The sequence below is a fragment of the Ammospiza nelsoni genome, chromosome 6 (assembly GCF_027579445.1).
Source record: "Ammospiza nelsoni isolate bAmmNel1 chromosome 6, bAmmNel1.pri, whole genome shotgun sequence".
Taxonomy (NCBI): domain Eukaryota; kingdom Metazoa; phylum Chordata; class Aves; order Passeriformes; family Passerellidae; genus Ammospiza; species Ammospiza nelsoni.
Genome location: NC_080638.1, coordinates 25387902 through 25404484, shown reverse-complemented (window position 1 = coordinate 25404484; position 16583 = coordinate 25387902). Strand labels below are relative to the sequence as shown.

Sequence of the window (16583 nt, the reverse complement as noted above, 5' to 3'; positions counted from 1 at the left end):
GCTCCCTGAAAATTCAGGAAGATAACAGAATATGCAGAATTAGCTCTACACCTAGGCACAGCCTAAATAATTTTCCTTACAGATAGGGATCAAGACTATGTGTCCTAGTCTTGCTCCCCAAGAAATACCTGTTAAACTTAGTCTTGAATTAAATGACAAAATAATTTTAAATCCAAAGGAATTACAAAGCAAATTCTGCATCAGACAATTAGTGTCATAGCAGCTTCCACACTGTGAAATATAGACAGTACCACCTACAGCCAGTCTCTGATAGTGATCAAATTCTGGCACTGAATGCACAATCCAGAGTGTAACATGGTGGCTTTAGTCCATAAGTATCACAAAATACTCACTTAACTTCTCCTAAGTCTCCAATGCATATAATCATGGATTTCGAGCAATCAAAACTGCTTTAGAGAAGTAAATATATAATCCTTTTTCTTCCCCAAAAAGATTTTGATATTTTTAAGGGTATCACTTCTAATGTCACTTAGGACTGTGCAAGTAATTTTTACTGTTTCAACGTGTCCTCAATTGTTCTCCACATTCATCGAACAATCACATGCAAGAAAAAACAACCAACAAAAACCCAAAAAGAAATACAACTCATCACTAATGACTCATCATACTGTCATCCAAGTATTTTTTAATTCAGAATTTTAAATGGAGGACAGAAAATTTTTGAAGACAAATAAGGTAATACAGGTAACTAGGCAAAAAATGTTTTCAGATGGTGCTCTGCTTTGGAATACAAACCCATAAATTAGAGAATTACTTTTACAGTGTATTGTGCCTACACAAAATGCAAAAGCTAGATGTGATGTTCAAAATACATTCTCTCTTCCTGAAAGGTCAATATTTCATTACCTTCTGAAGAAACATTTATCAAAATTGTATCTTGTAAGATTTTGCAGAGATAATAAGATGCCTGGTGTCCATCTTGCAAATCCCCACATATATTAAGAAAGATGCTACCGTTTTTGTATGTAGACTTGGACATTGTCTGCTAAGTGCTTGATTTGAATTACAAACTCCTCTGCTTTGGAAAAAGCAAACGTGAATATTCCCTTTCCAACAGAATCTAAAAAATTTGTGGATTGCATGCCTACATTGGAATATCTTTTGAACTGCATAGTTTGGGACAAAAATAGCAGAGAATATGCATGGGTTCAGTGAAAGCCTGAATTTTAAGTGATGTTTGAAGGAAAACAGTTTTACTTTGACATGTGAAATACTGAAATCTAGTGGATAACAACTACATTATTTTCATGAAAGGTGCAGTACAAAACAACCAGCAGACAGAAGTGAAAGATACCCGAAAGAACACTTTTGATAGCGGTGAAAAAAAGAAGCCATGGTCCTGAAAAACTCCAATTATTTTAAAGTAAAAACAATATAACACACTCACCTGGGTTCTTATATGAATTGGGAGAGCATCCAGTTCTGAGAGAACACAGAGCATGTAAGCATTAAAAAAAATGCTCTGCAAAGGAAAGCCTGCCAGATACCACAGCAGCATGACACCAGATATTCAACAAACACCCGTCCTCTCATCCACATGCTCATTCAAGATCTACTTGAGGTGTGCTGCTGAAAACAACAAAGAACCCAAACTGCCTGCTCATTTGCATGGATTTCATCAATACTCAAAATAATTATTCCATGCTGTATTACAAGCAATTTAGTCAAACCATTGTAAAAATCCCAGAGCGATATGGTTTTAAGCCCAGTTTACATAATCTTAATTCTACCTGGGACTTTACCACTGCAACCCAAGCCATTAAACCAGTTATAAATCTACTCTAAATTGGTAAAGACTCTAAATTGGTAAAGACTTACCAAAACCTGTACTTTGTCAGCTTGCCACTAATACTCTGCCTCTAACAGAGCAGCCAGAAAGCCAGCACACCTTTTCTAAAAACAAAATGACAGCCCATGCTATACTAAGTATACTGAAGATACAAAGGTAACATGCATACATGGGACAAACCAGACAGCTTGTGGACAAGGATCCCTCTTCTGGCATAAGGCTTTCACTTACATATACCTGTGACACAAACTGCATCATCTAAACTGAAATTCTTCACTAAGAGTTGGAAACTACTGAAGATTTCTGTTCAGCCTTCTAGCTGCTCATTGTTCATCCTGAACTCAGCTAGCAATGATGCATTTTCTTTAGCATAGAGCTAAGACAGCTAGAAGTTTGAAGCTACTCAAGATGTCAAAGATGACTTCCTTTCCTTGGGATAATGACTGTGCTGCACTCTACTGCTGTCACACAAAGAAGCCTGCTCTGTCCATCACTGTTCAGACTCGTGAGCTATTCCTCCCTACAGCAAAGCACTTGCAGACTAAGTGGCTCTGCAGCTTTGACCCAATGTGTATGTTAGTTCTACCTGCCTGAGTCTCACATCAGGTGATGTTTGGGAAATCTCCTCTTGAAATGGGAATGCTCTCCTTTCATTCTTATTTCCCAAACACAAAGTGTCTTGGCATCTTTAGAAAACAGGTTGTAGAGAACAGTAGTAGAAATGTGGTATCTAGCATTTATTCATATAACAAGTATCTCTGATGACTGGAAGAAGGGCAGTAAAAGTACTAGTTACTTTTTCCAATCAAAATAATCTCTCTTGCCTCAAGAAATCTTGTAACAGGATCATCACTCAAGATCCTGCTCTGTGATACTTTGGGAAATACCCATTAGAAGCCCTAAGTAACTTTCCTCAACTTACAATCCCCATTCTAATAAATACTGAAATATATTAGACTTCCTTCCTTCTATACTATTTTTTCCTCCTGCCAAATGGATCAATGGATAAAAATCATAACTTCTTGCCTGAAGGCATTGAATAACTCTGCACATAGTCTTGAAGGACAAGCAATACTAAACACGCCCAGACTGAAGTAATACATTTCAGACATTCATGGCAAGACTGAAAAATAAGAAAGGAGAAATATAGATCTGAGTGCATTTGACTACTGCAGCAGTCACAGTAACCAACTCACATTATGTCTTGGAAAACTGGACACATTAGCTTAAGAACAGTCTCCAGTTCAGCAGCCAGAACAGTGGGTTCTTGGATCTCAGTGCTAAAGACTAATAACCAGGAAATCTCAAAAACTATGACAATTTGTCACACTTCCCACCTGTTCTAAAACAGGCACTAAAGGAAAAATCAGAGTGGGCACTCTGAAGAGATTTGTGGCAGATGACTCAGTAACTGATAATCAATAGCCACATTTCAGAAAAATATGCAAGAAATAGTTAAGGAGCAACTTGCTCACAACAAAGTTTCCCAATAAGTTCAATTAGATACTGAATTTCAGGTAGAATCTCACTTAACTCAAAGTGAATCTAAATATTTAAGAATTACATAAGGTTCTACCTTTTATGAAATTCAACCAATATAGGATAATGTGACTTTAGAAGAAAATTTACACAACATTATAAATATTTCCCTTATTTCAAAGCATCATATTTTGTTTCAACCAATGATTCTCCAATTGATGCACAGGTTACTTGGCAAGGCATGGAATTATTATTAGTGAGACAGACAACTATTGTCTACTGATGATCCTGCCACATTTCCTGCTTTCCCCTTTAGAGAAGTGGTGCCTTTAGAGAAGGGAGCAGGTTTTCAGAACCCCTGCTCATAGCAGAAGAACTAAAAGAACCTTCCCCCTGCTGTGCAAAAATAATCCTACAAGTGCATCAAGTTTTGGAGGCCTGGCAGAAACATGGATACAGTAAGAAGTACACAATAGTACTACAAATGGATTTCTTTACCCTGTTTCTCATAGTGAAAGATTGGTACATTCTTCTCACTTTGAAAGGCAGTCCACTTTCAAAACAAAACTACCTAACACATAAATCTTCATGTTTTAGTGTTCATGACTTCAGAACAGTCAACTTTTCAATTGTCTGCTTTTCTAAACATGCTGTGTTCCTGCTTTCTTTTGCATTTAAACAGAATGTCCTAGGCTTGCATGAATTATTTTGCTACCTATTAAAAAAAAACAAAAAAACAAACAGATACAAAGAGGGGAAACATGCAACAGAGCAGTTAGGATCACACATTGATTTTCCCCAATGTAACATTAGAAACTTAGGGAAAGGAAAACCAGAATAAAGACAGCCATGCAAGAATGATCATTCAGAAATGGTGAATGCACTCCTCAGAACAGCATAAACCTTCCCAAAATAAGTATCAGCAATAATTTTGAATGTGAGCAGAGGCTGAAAGAGAACAGTAACCACCTAAAGAAAAAATAATTATTTACATCACCCTATTTAAAAATTCCCATTTAAGAATTTTAGTAGTATGCACATTTGCACCCATGTCTCTGAGCAGGAATAAGATCTGTGCTCCTGTCCTGGGGGCCCTTCAGCAGCAGGAATGCAAGTGAACATATTAAGCTGCTAGATACAAGCTGTACCTGCCCTAACATTTCTTGGCTCAATCTAAAGACATAAGAATTATTTTAAACATCTACCACAGCAGCAGTATTTCCAACAATGCTGCTTCTCCAAGGCTTAGGTCCAGACACAATTCTAGGAAGATACAGTATCTCATATTATGCAGAGATCCCAAGAACACAGCAACGTAGCCGAGGGGAATGGAAAAAAGAATAAAAATGTGATGGGTTTATTACGGCTGTGCAATGCCAAGTCAGTGCAGTAAAACCTATCTGATGAACTAACCTAGAGAAAAACAATAGAGGAGACCACGAAAGACACTAGGAAACAGTTCAGTATTTTTTGTGATCACTGGTACAAAGAGTAAGACTCAAAGGACAGACATACACAAAAGATAAAAACACAAATTCAAGATAGTTTTCAAGAAAACACAAGCTCTTGTAAGCCAGAAGTCTAGTGTGCTTCATGATCTAAATCCCCACCAAATACTTTTCTAAATACAGCGAAGTGGTGAAACACACCCAACGACCACACTCAAGCAGGATATACAAGAAAGCTGCAATGCTTGAAAAATGTTCCCCGACAACTTCTGGCAGAAGAGAATGCCTGTGCCTTAAAGGTGAAAATGTCTGGGCCACAGTTCCTCAGGAATTTAAAGGAGTGTATTCTAAAGTTGCCTCTCAACTTCCTTCTCGTAACAATCCTATTAAAAAAGCACGCTGTTATCAACCTTTACTGCTTCTTCATGTATTTATCACCCATTTTACACTCTGTCTCTCCTGGTTTTTATACTCCTCTTCCTGCTTCATTCCAGCAGTGTCTGTCACGCCTTCTCATACTTGAGGACTACAAATCCTCACACTGTGCTGAACTGCAATTTCCCTGGCCGTGCTTCTCGTATGCCTGACTCGCCTCCACCCCCGGCGCACCAGCACACATTTCACCGCTCCAGCGGCCAGCCCCGCACCGCACCGACAACAGCAACCGCACCCCAGGTTCCTCTAGGTGCCCGGGGCGCCCAGCCCGGCAGGCTGACGGCAGCCGAGCCCGGGGCAGCCGCTCCCCCGCCCCGGGGTCCGCCCGGCCTCGCCGCAGCCCCCCCGCCCCCAATGGCGCCGCCGCCGCGGGCCGAGCTCGCACCCGCAGCGCCACCGCCCGCGGCGCTGTCAGCGCTCGGATCAGATACGACACCCGGCAGCCTCGGGCTCCGGGCCCCGGAGGGGCTCCCGGCGGGGCGGCACCGCCCCGGGATGGCGCGCACGGGGCGGCGGCGGCGGCGGCTCCCCCGCGGGCGGGAGCGGGGCGGCCGCCTGGGCCCGGCAGGAGCGGCCTCGCGGCGGGAGCGCCGGGGAACGGGGGAGAAGGGGCAAGGAGCCGTTACCTGCGCGAGACGGACCGCGCTTCCCGCCGGCTCGGCTCGGCCCGGCCCGGCTCGGCCCCGCGCCGTTCCTGCCGTGCCGTCCCTGCCGTGCCGTGCGCGGCCCGAATTCCTCCCGGCGGCGGCACCGCCCTCACCTGCCCCGAGATCCGCCCGCGCCCCGCTCCGCTCCCTGCGCCGCCTCGGGCCGGCTCTGCAAGATGGCGGCGCTTCCGGGAGAGACCACGGCGGGCGCGGAGTGGGGGGGCCGGGGCGGTGCGCTCGCCCTCCCCGCCCTCCCCGCGCCGCCGGCCCCGCCGCGCCCCGCCCAGCCCCGCCCCGCTCCGGCCCCGCCGGGCGCCTCCCGCCCGCGGCCCGACCCCGCCGCGGGTGACCCCTCTGGTGACGCCCGGTGCGCGCGTCCGCGGCGCCCCCCCGCCCGTCGGCCCGGCCCGGCCCGGCGCTGCGCGGCCCCAGCGCGCATGGGGCTGGTGGAGGCGCTGGGCGCCGGCGCGGCGCGGCTTCTCTTCTACCCGTCGCTGCTGTACACGGTGGCGCGGGCGCGGCTGCCCGGGTCCCGCCGGCCCTGGTTCCACCGCATCGACGAGGTCGTACTGCTCGGGGCGCTGCCGCTGCGGGGGCGCATCCGCGGGGTAAGGCGGGAGCAGCGGGGCGGGGCGGGCCGGGCCGGGAGGAACCGAGGTTCCTTATGGTGCCTGTGCCCGCAGCTGGTGGCGGAGGAGAACGTGCGCGGCGTGGTCACCCTCACCGAGGACTACGAGACCCGGTTCCTCTGTTTTTCTCCCCAGGTGAGCCCCGGGATTTCTGGTGTATCCCCCCGCCCAGGTCTCTCGTCACTGTCTGTCCCGGCACAGGTGAGGCTTTAGCCGCCTCCTGTCATCCCGGCAGCCACCGCCAAGTCCTGTGGCAGCAAACCGGGACTACTCGTACCTAAGCCGACTTTAAAAACGATGCGACAAACCAGTAAAATGTGAGCATGCGAGTGAACTGTAGCTGCAGTGGCAGGGAAAGACAAGGAGCACGGAAGCCACGTACATCACTATACAGGAATGCCTTTGGGTTGGGAAGAGATCCCAACCTCCCTCTTTTCCTTTAGCTGAAACACATTTCAGTCCCCTTTAACTACTACCTTTGATGACCAGGACTGAAGTTTTCATACATCTGATTTGATGGATTGATGTTCAAAGTCTCTTTACAGCTTCTCTGAATTTCCCAACTGTCTCAACAGGTTCTTAATTTCTTTCAGTAAAAAAAAACCACCCAAAAGTTCACTGACCAAATCTGCTATGTCTGTTACAGGAATGGGAGGCAATGGGAGTGGAGCAACTGCGTCTTAGCACTGTGGATCTAACTGGAGTCCCCACCTTGGAAAACCTGCACAAGGGCGTGGAGTTCATCCTGAGACACCGGGCCTGTGGTAACAGTGTCTATGTGCACTGCAAGGCAGGACGCTCCCGCAGTGCCACCATGGTGGCAGCATACTTAATTCAGGTCAGAAGTCTCTGCTAAATGGGGTGAATTTTCATTAAAAAATAGAAATAAAATGCAGACAACATTTATAGTTTACTCTTGCTCAGGATACCTGAGCATGTACAGGTTAATATTCCATGATTTTACAGAGCTTGGTCACCCATTTTAAGAGAGGCCTCAAACTTACCTTGTTTCGAATGCAAATGCAAATAATGAATTATTCTGCTTTTCTTAATTCTTTCTGTGGAGGAACAGATTGAGGTGGGAATAACAAGTCACTCATGAGCACAGGTTCACTTAGCAGATAAACATACGTTTTGTTGTTTATGTTTTCTTCTTGGTTCACTGGAGTAGTGGTGAGCCTTCCTACGCTTTTCCATAAATACAATTCAGGATCAAGAGAACTGACTTGTTTTCTGAATTCTTCTACCAACCCAACGGGGGAAGCCAGCACTAAGAACAAAATCCCACCTGTGGATTCTTCCCTTGCCGTTACTAAGTGCTCCCTGGAAAATTTGCCCTTACTGTTGAAAAGAAAACTTTCTCACTAAGTGCTGAAATGCGATGGGAGTACTGGTAGAATTAAAAAAAAAAAAAAAAAAAGCAAGCTGCATTTTTGCTCTGGTCTAGTGGGGCTAGGACAGGAAACCGTTCACAATATGAAGGAAGAGTGAGCAAGATGAGCAAGATGGAACATGGAGGGCCCAGGCAGCAATGATTCCTCTATAACTGAGGGACACATTTCATGAATGTGTGACTTGCAGGTCTCTCTGAGAAGAACATCAAGTAAACATCAAGAAGGGGCAAAGCAGCAGCAAGCTTTCTAACACCTCTAATATTGCCTTGTGGCCTCCAGGAGGGTTCCATTAACTGGTGCAAGGATGGAATGGATTTTCACTTGCTGGGTTTCTGCCTTTTCAGCTGCATCACTGGAGCCCTCAGGAAGCAATAGAGGCCATTGCCAAGATTCGTCCCCACATCCTCATTCGACACAAGCAAGTCCAGGTCCTGGAGAAATTTCACAGGAATATGATCAGTGGGACAACTGCATAGCTTAGTAAAAACTAATCAAAATCAGAATCAAAATCCTCATTTCAGCTGCTATAAAAAAAGTTTTTATGATCTAACAAAAGCTTAAGGGTTTTCATTCTTGACTATCAATAAAGAATGTTTTACAGTTAAGGTGAAATAGGGCTATTTCTTTCCTTATGGCTAATATCCTAGATCTCCTGGAGTCCCATAGTTCTTTTCCACACATCAGTGCTGAGCAGAACTGCAATTCACAAGAAGTTCAAAATATTTGTATTTGAAGCAAAGAGAAAAAAACAAAATACTTTGTCTCAGTAGAGACTTTATTCAGATTCTTACCCAAAGGGTTACAGTGCCAACAGAGAGGGGTAGGAGGAAGTGGTCTTATTTCTGTCTTTTCACCAACACTATGTTATAATTACAGGTGGGGAATTCCTGTACAGTAAAGGAAGCCAGTGCTCTAAAAACGATCTCCCTCTTCTCTTTATACTAGGTGATGACAGAGCAGTAAGCAAGTACTCAGTTGGTTACCACTCCTCTAGAAGTGCTGAATGTAACCTAAAGGTCCTGGAGTCAGTTCTGGAACCTGTCTGCCAGGCCCTCCTTCTGCAATAGGACACAGGAATGTTTAAATGGGAGCATCCCTGGGGGACAGAGTGCACATCTAACTCTGTGACTGACACAGCAGCAACACACAGTCTCCTAGGCAGTTAAAACTAGCAGTCTGGGCCAAGGTAAAAAGTTCTCCATATGCCACAGGATTTTTTAGTGGTGGCTAAAATAGCCATTTGCTGTTGTTTGGGCCTCAAATGCAAGTAGCTTATCATCAAGGAATCAAAGTAATAATATTTAGTCCATCTGAAATCTAGGATACAACAGTTCAATACGGTTTCAATAGTGCTATGTAAAAGAATAGGCCCACAGTCAGAAAGCCTGTACTTCCCCTGCACAGGTACAGAGGATGGGGTCTTTACTGGATGTTGTGAGCTTGTAGTAATTGGGACCGGTGCTGAGGGTCGTAGGTGTAGCACAGCAAGACATTGTTGCTGTCTTTCTATCACTGGGCCTCTTTAGGCCAGGACAAACTGCAGGTTAGTGAGCAGCACTTTGATGCCACTTGTGACTGTTACAACAGAGGTGGCTGGGTTAAGTTTAAAAGTATTTGCATCGCCCTTTTTATAGCGGTCGCGAAAGACATAGATGCTGCCATTGCAGCTGGCGATTTTCCAGAGGGATGGTACTGAGCTCCAGGCATCTGGGAGGCACAGCCGGGTGAAGCTATCCAACAGGGGATTGTAGCAGAGCAGCGAATCCCCCTCGGCCACAATGAACACCACATCCTTGTGCACAGCAGCGTGCATGCACCCTGCGAAAGGCAGTACGTATGGCTTCACATGGCATTTCTCTGTGTTGGTATCATAGCACTGAATGAGCCGAGAGGGCTTGGTGAAGAAGTCTAAGTCATTTTCCTCCCCACCCAGCAGGTAAATGACACCATTAAGGTTCACCCCTGCAGCTCCAGAGACTGCCACTTCCAACTGGCTGGTCTCTGTCCAGACGTTGTCTCGTACTCTGTAATATATGACAGCATTAGAGAGAGTGTCCTGTAGAGTTTTCCCCCCCAGTGAATATATTGCATCCTTGCTTGGCACAGAGACGAGGGTGTGCTGGAGCCGGTCACGGGGCAGAGGAGCACACCATTCCCAATCTATAGTCGCATTGTTGCATTTCCACATGCGCCGTGGAATGGAGCCACCGACGACGTACAGGTCGCTGCCGTGCTTGCAGGCCGCGGTGATCTGGTGACACAGGCTGTTCTGGCCACTCACACTGATGGAGTCATCGTCAGCACAGTGCAGAGACACAGCGAGGGAATGGGTACGCGATGACTCCTTTCCAATCAGGTAGATGTGAACATTTTCTCCAATCACCTGAGCGAAAGTAGAAGGTGCCAGCAGAATTAGATCTGTTCACACAAACATCAGTGATGCTCAAGACTGAATTTTTCAGTTTAGGACCCACCTGTGGGCCTGAGGTGTGTAACCTCCTTCCCAAGTCCTGCCACCCTAGAACATTCAGGATTCAGAGCCTCAAGGCCTTTCCAAGATACCATTCATATCTGACACAGTGAAATAGCCACAGATGTCACTGGAACTCAAGTGTTCACAGTTTAGGTAAGGGCCAGTTACATCACTGATGGAGTACAGTTGTTACAAGGGGAATGCCAAATACAGATTTCTGAACAGTTTATTTGGTAAATGAGGTGAAATAAGTTATTTGTAGCACTGCTCCAATCACCAGTGAAAGCAGCCTCAGGTTAAATGAAAAAAAAGCTGTCCGTGGGGTTGCTATCTATGACACTGAAAGTATCCTCTCACAAGCACGATGAATTTCAATGACATTTGTGTTTTGTGACTTTCAAGTCAGACTGGTGAGCAGAATACCCTGCCCTGAGAAGTGTGAAACCAAGCAAGTGCCACATCAGCCCCAGAACATAAGGTCTCTTTATACCTTCAGACTCGATCGCAGAGTCTCCGAAAAGCCTGCTCGCTCCTCCTTGTTGAAGTTTATCCAGGTTTCTATAGCAACTGTTGGATTCTGAGAACACGGAACGCCATCTGCAGTTCGGGAACAGAAAGGCGTTTATGATGTCTAGACAAAGGTGTATATACTCAGGAACACCCCTTTCCTGTGGCTGCCTCCCCCCACTCCTGCCACAAAACCTACTTTCTAGAGATGAAAAGTAGACAGACATGTTTATAGATTTTGTCAAGCATGATCAGCACTACCAGCCAGCCAAATACATTAAATTAATTTAGGTAACTATAGTAAGATGGCTGCAGATCTTAAACACTTTGAATGAGTTTCAGCAATCTATTCAGGAATTTATGTCCAAGAGAAATAGGACAGGAAAGAGAACTTACACGCTATGTGACGATGACAAATACTTTCTTATTTAATCATTTAGGCAAAAAGATTCTGCTACTGAGAATCTCAGCACCTGCCTTTCTTTCTGGCTGGTCTTAGAAACCTGTCTAGCAAAAGTCATCTACAAAATACATCTGAGCACTGTCGGGCAGCTGACGCTCATGACTGAACATCTGGTGTTGCTGCTATCCTCTTAATATTTGGAAATCCCCAATGAGCTACTAGAGCTTTTCTTAGCTGTGTGACAGTAGGAAACACTCCAGAGACTGCATCAGATTTAAGTCTCTTTCAAGACAGAACTGGAAGTTTTGGTTAAACCACAAAGTCTTGCATCATCGTCAGTACATTACCTAAAAGATTTTAGGTATTTCCTTCCAGTTTGAAAGCCAGCAATTATGCCTGTGTTCATTGAGAAGCTTCCCTATGAAGACTCTGATTTTGTAGTCTGTTCTCATGACAAACTCTGAATTCAATGATGCTGAAGGCACCAGACAAATTCCAATGCTTTTCTCTATAGTGGAAGGGAGCAAAAAAAGTGTGGCACAAAAGCAGGTATTTCAACTCTGTTTAAAAGGAATTGCATAAGCTAACCATCACACGTAGTGCTTAAATAGAAAAAAAAACTTTTTGAAATTGGTCCTAGAGCGCAACAGAAGGTAAACTTAATAAATAACTATTTCATTAAATTAATTTTAATCCTTGCCACTAAAAGTTTCTTCTATTTAATTCCCTATTAACTAAATGAAGATGCAGGAAAGGCAAAATAAAAGGATTTTTCCTACCAGCAGTAGGGAAGTATTTCAGATTTTAACCCATTTTATGAGCTAAGTTGTGGCAAAAATACTGAGTAATGTGAATCTACATATGAAAATAGGTAATGCACAGAAAAAAGTTATACTGAGCAATTGTTTTAATTTAGGACCACAAGTGCTAAAAGCCATAGTGCTAAAACTCTTTTTTATGTGGAATCCCTAGGAAATTAAATGTGATTGACCTCTACAGTTTTATTTCATGATTTTAGAGGTTTTTAAAATGAACTTGCAACTTACTTAAAAAACTTTACCTAGACAGTTATCAAAATTACTCTAAGTTTATCACAGTTTTTGAGCTATCAGTACATTTACTCAATAGGTTTTTGACTGTAAATTTCTTTAGATGCAATAGAGATAATTTAATACAATATCTGTAAAGACCCTCATATGCACAGTATCAATTCTAAAGGCTAGTTTAAGTCTTAGGGATAGATTTGCCAGTGTTCCAAAGAAGCCAGTCATGATAGGTTTATTTTTGCAACTGCATATAAAACACATGACACACAAAGTCTAGTTAGTTACTCAGTTACAAAGAGTAATTAAAAGCAAGAAAGAGGCACATTTGGATGTATGAGCTGCTTCTAAGTTCTTGCTTCCTCTAGCAATGATACATAACTGCAGAAGAATGGACTTGTGACTGCAGCTTCCTGGAGAGGTAACAAGTGCTGACTGTACCTACTAGGGCAGCAGATCTATAAGGATTGGTGGAAACTGGACTAAGTTGTTTATGTGTTGACATGTCCTTCACAACTCTGAGTCATGGCATCCATTACAGGGGAAGGCTATTACCTTCACAAAAACGGCAATTACTGTACTACTCAAGATGTTACAATGCCTCTATTTCAGTCAGTTGAGTGCCTAAGTAATCCTAACAATTATATACAATTGTGAATAACACTAAAATAATCTAAAATATGTGCTCATTCTTAGAGATGTTGAGTTACTGCATTACTATGTTAAATGGTTATGAGCTAAAGGGATAAAAAATACTTTCATCAGATGTGTATTTCTGGTAAGGCTTCTTTGTTTTACTTTAAACGCAAACAAAATTACAACAAATTGTTGGAATTGTGTTTAAAAAATGTGTAACACTTCTAACCCGTTGACTAAGGAACTGCTGTGAATTTCTGGCATCCTGTATGTCCCTTTTCTACAGCTTAGATGTTTTCATGTCCAGTAACAAGAGTTTGGGGCTTTTTCTGATAAAGGTATCCAGAAGGCAGTTTTGCTCTGCCTTGCTTAGCTAAGTCTCTGAACAGACAGTGATTATGAAAATTTATATCTTTCCATCTATTTCATTCACTACCTGATCAGACTCTGAAAGTCTCTTTCTACATCCACATCCTAGGTAGTTTCAGGAACTCCTTACCTGTAAGGATGTCTGTCAGCAGGCGGAGAGGCAGGTGTAGGAACTCCTCTGTCTCCTGCAGCTGAGACAAATGTGACTTTGCACAGTGTTTGGCAGCTGTGTAGAGCTCCATGTCACTGTGTTGATCTGCCAACCACATGACCTGCAGACAGTTTCTAACCTGCACCGTACGGGCCAGAAAACGGGAGCACTCTTCAAAAAGGGCAGTCAGCTGGTACATATCTGCCACTTCATAGGTTTCCTGCAACTCCTCTGCCCTCAGCTTTACAGTTCCATGGTAAATATAGTCCACAAGGAGCTGAAAGACACTCTCACTAACATCCTGCAGCTCTATCACCCGGTTGTGCGCCTCCTTTAGGTTGGAAGTGAACATAGAACGAAAAAAGCAGCTCTGAGCTGAGAGGACCAAACGGTGCAGCTGGAATTCTTTGCCTTCCACTGATATTGTAACATCAGCAAAAAGCTCATCCTCCAAGCAGAGTTTCATAATACCCTGGGCCACGCGGCCCGAGTGGGAGCGGTCAGTGAAGGTGTAGTTCACAAAGTAGTTTTCTTCTGCAGAGGAGCCTCCAGTCTCTTCTGACGAGTCCATGGTGCTGCACAAATCAGACCTCCAGCAATCTGTAAAATCACAATAATTATACGGCTTTCTCTCACCACTAACAAGATTATGCAGTACTTCAGGGTACAGGGAAAAATCAAACATATTGGTAAGAGTCCAGCATATTTTAGACTTAACATAAATAGACTTAACATAAATAGCCAGAAACTTGTGCATGAGCTTCAGAATCTCAAAGAGCAAATGAGAAGATGGCATAATTAAAATTATAATATACACCAAACTTCCAGTACAGTGAACATCACATCCCAGCGGGGCTGGGAGACGTGCATATCTTTTCACCACTCATTTCACTGACACAAAGAAATGCAGCAAGTTATTCAAGTGGAAAGTCCAGCAACTGCCTGAGGAAACTTGCAAAGCCAAAAAAAGCAGCAGCAGCATAGCTGGACTAGATGTGAAAAGGATTAAAGCATCATACTAAAAAAGAGCACAGGCAGCAGTTCATATCATCAGGAGGTGTTAATTACTGTCAAAACCCAATGATGAATCTGTATCAAGATGAACTTGTTTTTACCAAAAAGATGCACAAAGATGTTGGCCTGACATAACCACCAGTCCTTCAAGCTAACCAAATGAGATAACTGATGACTATGCTGTTTGTTAATGCGCCAGTCAACTTCAGCATGCAAAACAACATTTTAGATGTTATTAGAGACTGCTTCCCACATAGAAAGGGGATCAAAATTTTAAAGAAAACACCTCTTAGCATGTACCATGGATCTCTGCAGTGCACATCCAGGTAGTTTGTGGGTCGGAAAAGTTTCTGAAACAGAGAAGTACTACAGCAAGGAGCTCTTTTTGACCATGGCTCTTGACAGCATTAAGAACAGTTGCCTACCTGCATTCACTTTAGACTTATTTTTACAACTGAACTACCAGCCATGATGTCTAATATCAGAATTTTCTTCAATTAATAATGAACATTATTTCAAGAACAATGTTTCACAAAGATGTGATTTTTTTCTACACCAGATTAATAGTTACTCTTCCATGGTTTATCTTGTCAAACATGCATTTTCTTACAATTACTCTGCTTGATGAGGAGGGCTCCTAAGTTCTTTGCTCAAATTCTGTTCATGGGAAGTAGTGTCTACATCCCTAATTGGCTGGACAAGTCCATCTCATCTCTGGTGATAGCCTGCCTTAATTATACTCTAATCTCAATTTTACAGTAGCTCTGGTCTGTCTGAAAAGTACCTATACATTAGTCTATAAGAGACAGAGGAACTGCAGTCAGCAGAGAACACATCAGTACTATTTTCCAGCTTTTCGAAGTATAAGCCTGTCCTGCAAACTGGCTTCCACTTTGGTTAAAGCTCTTTATCCATACAGTCAAGGTGCTTAGGAACTTCAGCCCAGAATGCAGAAGAGACCACACAGAGCACAGGATATGGACAGATGAACTACTCTGCCCCCTTGGCATGGCAGAATCAGCTGCCCACACTGCCCTGCACAACTCCCAGAGGACTGATGCCAAGTCATGAAAGAAATGCCAAGAAGCAGCTAAATACTAAATAAATCTCACATCTTCCTTGTAGACACCCAGACTAAGCTCCCCTTTGCACCCACAGTGTCTTGGCTATAAAGAAAGAGACATGCAGGACAGTTAACTGTCCCATAAAGCCAAATTGTATGCTCCAAGCATTCCACAGGCCTAGCTATCAGTGACAGTGGTTTAACCAATAGCTAATACACCTCCTTCACAGAGTCAGGGAATCAATTAAGTTGAAAAAATCCTCTGAGACCATCGATGCCAACCTGTGGCCGAACACCACCACATCACCTAGACCATGGCACTGAGTGCCACATCCAGTCTGAAACACCTCCAGGGACAGCACAACCACCACCTCCCTGGGCAGTCCATTCCAGTCTCTAATCATCCTTCCTGTGAAGAAATTCTTCCTAATGTCCAGCCTAAACTTCGCCTGCAGCTTAAGCCCGTGTTCTCTTGCTCTGTCACTGGTTGCCTGGGAGAAGAGGCCAACCCCCAGCTGGCTACACCTTCTTTCCAGGCAGTTGGAGAGGGTGATAAGGCCAACATTAAACCTCCTTTTCTCCAGGCTAAACTAACACAGCTCCCTCAGCCGCTTCTCATAAGACCTGTGTTCCAGCTTCCTTCTTTCCTTGCTCCTACAGAGTCGCGGATGCCACGGCGGCGCCCGGGATCGGAGAACCCCTAAGCACAACTGACAGCGGCCCCGCGGTCCGGGGCCGGGGGAAGGCAGGAAGGGAGGCTGACCCTCGGAGAAACGCAGCCTCTCAGCAGGGCCGTGCAGACGCTGTGCAAGACTCAGCACTGGTTCAGTCCGGGGGCTGCCGGGCTCCGCCGCCCTCCGCGCCCGCATCCCCCCGCGTTCGCTGCTCCGTCCCCGGGCCGGCGGCCGCCCCGCTCCCCCGGCCGCGCCGCGCGGCACCCACCTGCGGCGCCTCCCTTCATGCCGCCGCCCCGGGCTGCCCCAGCGGCTGCTCCCGGCCCTCACCCTGCGCCAGGCGCCGCCGGGCACTCGCCGATTCCTCCCACCGACCCGGAGCCGTCCCCGGGAAGCTCTTCGCGCGCT

The 16583-nt window shown here is 44.8% G+C and overlaps 3 protein-coding genes across 5 annotated transcripts in view; 1 reads left to right on the top strand and 2 right to left on the bottom strand.

Moving 5' to 3' along the window:
- The window catches only part of CELF1 (CUGBP Elav-like family member 1), a 56451-nt gene extending 50474 nt beyond the window's left edge, over positions 1-5977 (bottom strand). The window contains exon 1 of one of the 2 annotated variants that reach the window (XM_059474588.1): positions 5933-5977. The gene's annotated coding sequence lies outside the window, so the exon portion shown is untranslated. Of the gene's footprint in view, positions 1-5798 lie in introns of both variants that reach the window. The other variant, XM_059474587.1, reaches the window with a different exon arrangement.
- Positions 5978-6210: 233 nt separating this feature from the next.
- PTPMT1 (protein tyrosine phosphatase mitochondrial 1) lies at positions 6211-8454 on the top strand. Its single transcript, XM_059474799.1, has 4 exons — positions 6211-6427; positions 6503-6583; positions 7095-7286; positions 8187-8454. Exons 1-4 carry the CDS (start codon positions 6257-6259, stop codon positions 8316-8318), a joined length of 576 nt encoding a protein of 191 aa, XP_059330782.1. The 5' UTR covers positions 6211-6256; the 3' UTR covers positions 8319-8454.
- Positions 8455-8598: 144 nt separating this feature from the next.
- KBTBD4 (kelch repeat and BTB domain containing 4) lies at positions 8599-16558 on the bottom strand. 2 transcript variants are annotated; one of them, XM_059474796.1, is made up of 4 exons: positions 16444-16558; positions 13404-14024; positions 10806-10912; positions 8599-10225 (listed from the first exon to the last, which is right to left on the bottom strand). In XM_059474796.1, the coding sequence occupies exons 1-4, from the start codon at positions 16460-16462 to the stop codon at positions 9365-9367; spliced, it is 1608 nt and encodes a 535-aa protein (XP_059330779.1). In that variant the 5' UTR covers positions 16463-16558; the 3' UTR covers positions 8599-9364. The 2 variants fall into 2 exon arrangements, with proteins under 2 accessions (XP_059330779.1, XP_059330780.1); XM_059474797.1 differs by having other exon boundaries at positions 16506-16538.
- Positions 16559-16583: the final 25 nt, after the last annotated feature.

What these genes read in the sequence shown, in the direction of transcription:
- KBTBD4 (XM_059474796.1), bottom strand. An exon ending in GCTGACAGACATCCTTACAG is followed by an intron (nt 10,913 to 13,403) that starts GTAAGGAGTTCC and finishes CCCGAACTGCAG; the next exon opens with ATGGCGTTCCGTGTTCTCAG. An exon ending in CTCTGCGATCGAGTCTGAAG is followed by an intron (nt 10,226 to 10,805) that starts GTATAAAGAGAC and finishes ACTTTCGCTCAG; the next exon opens with GTGATTGGAGAAAATGTTCA.
- PTPMT1 (XM_059474799.1), top strand. Translation starts at nt 6,257, where the DNA reads ATGGGGCTGGTGGAGGCGCTGGGCGCCGGCGCGGCGCGGCTTCTCTTC. An exon ending in TGCGGGGGCGCATCCGCGGG is followed by an intron (nt 6,428 to 6,502) that starts GTAAGGCGGGAG and finishes CTGTGCCCGCAG; the next exon opens with CTGGTGGCGGAGGAGAACGT. An exon ending in TGGCAGCATACTTAATTCAG is followed by an intron (nt 7,287 to 8,186) that starts GTCAGAAGTCTC and finishes CTGCCTTTTCAG; the next exon opens with CTGCATCACTGGAGCCCTCA.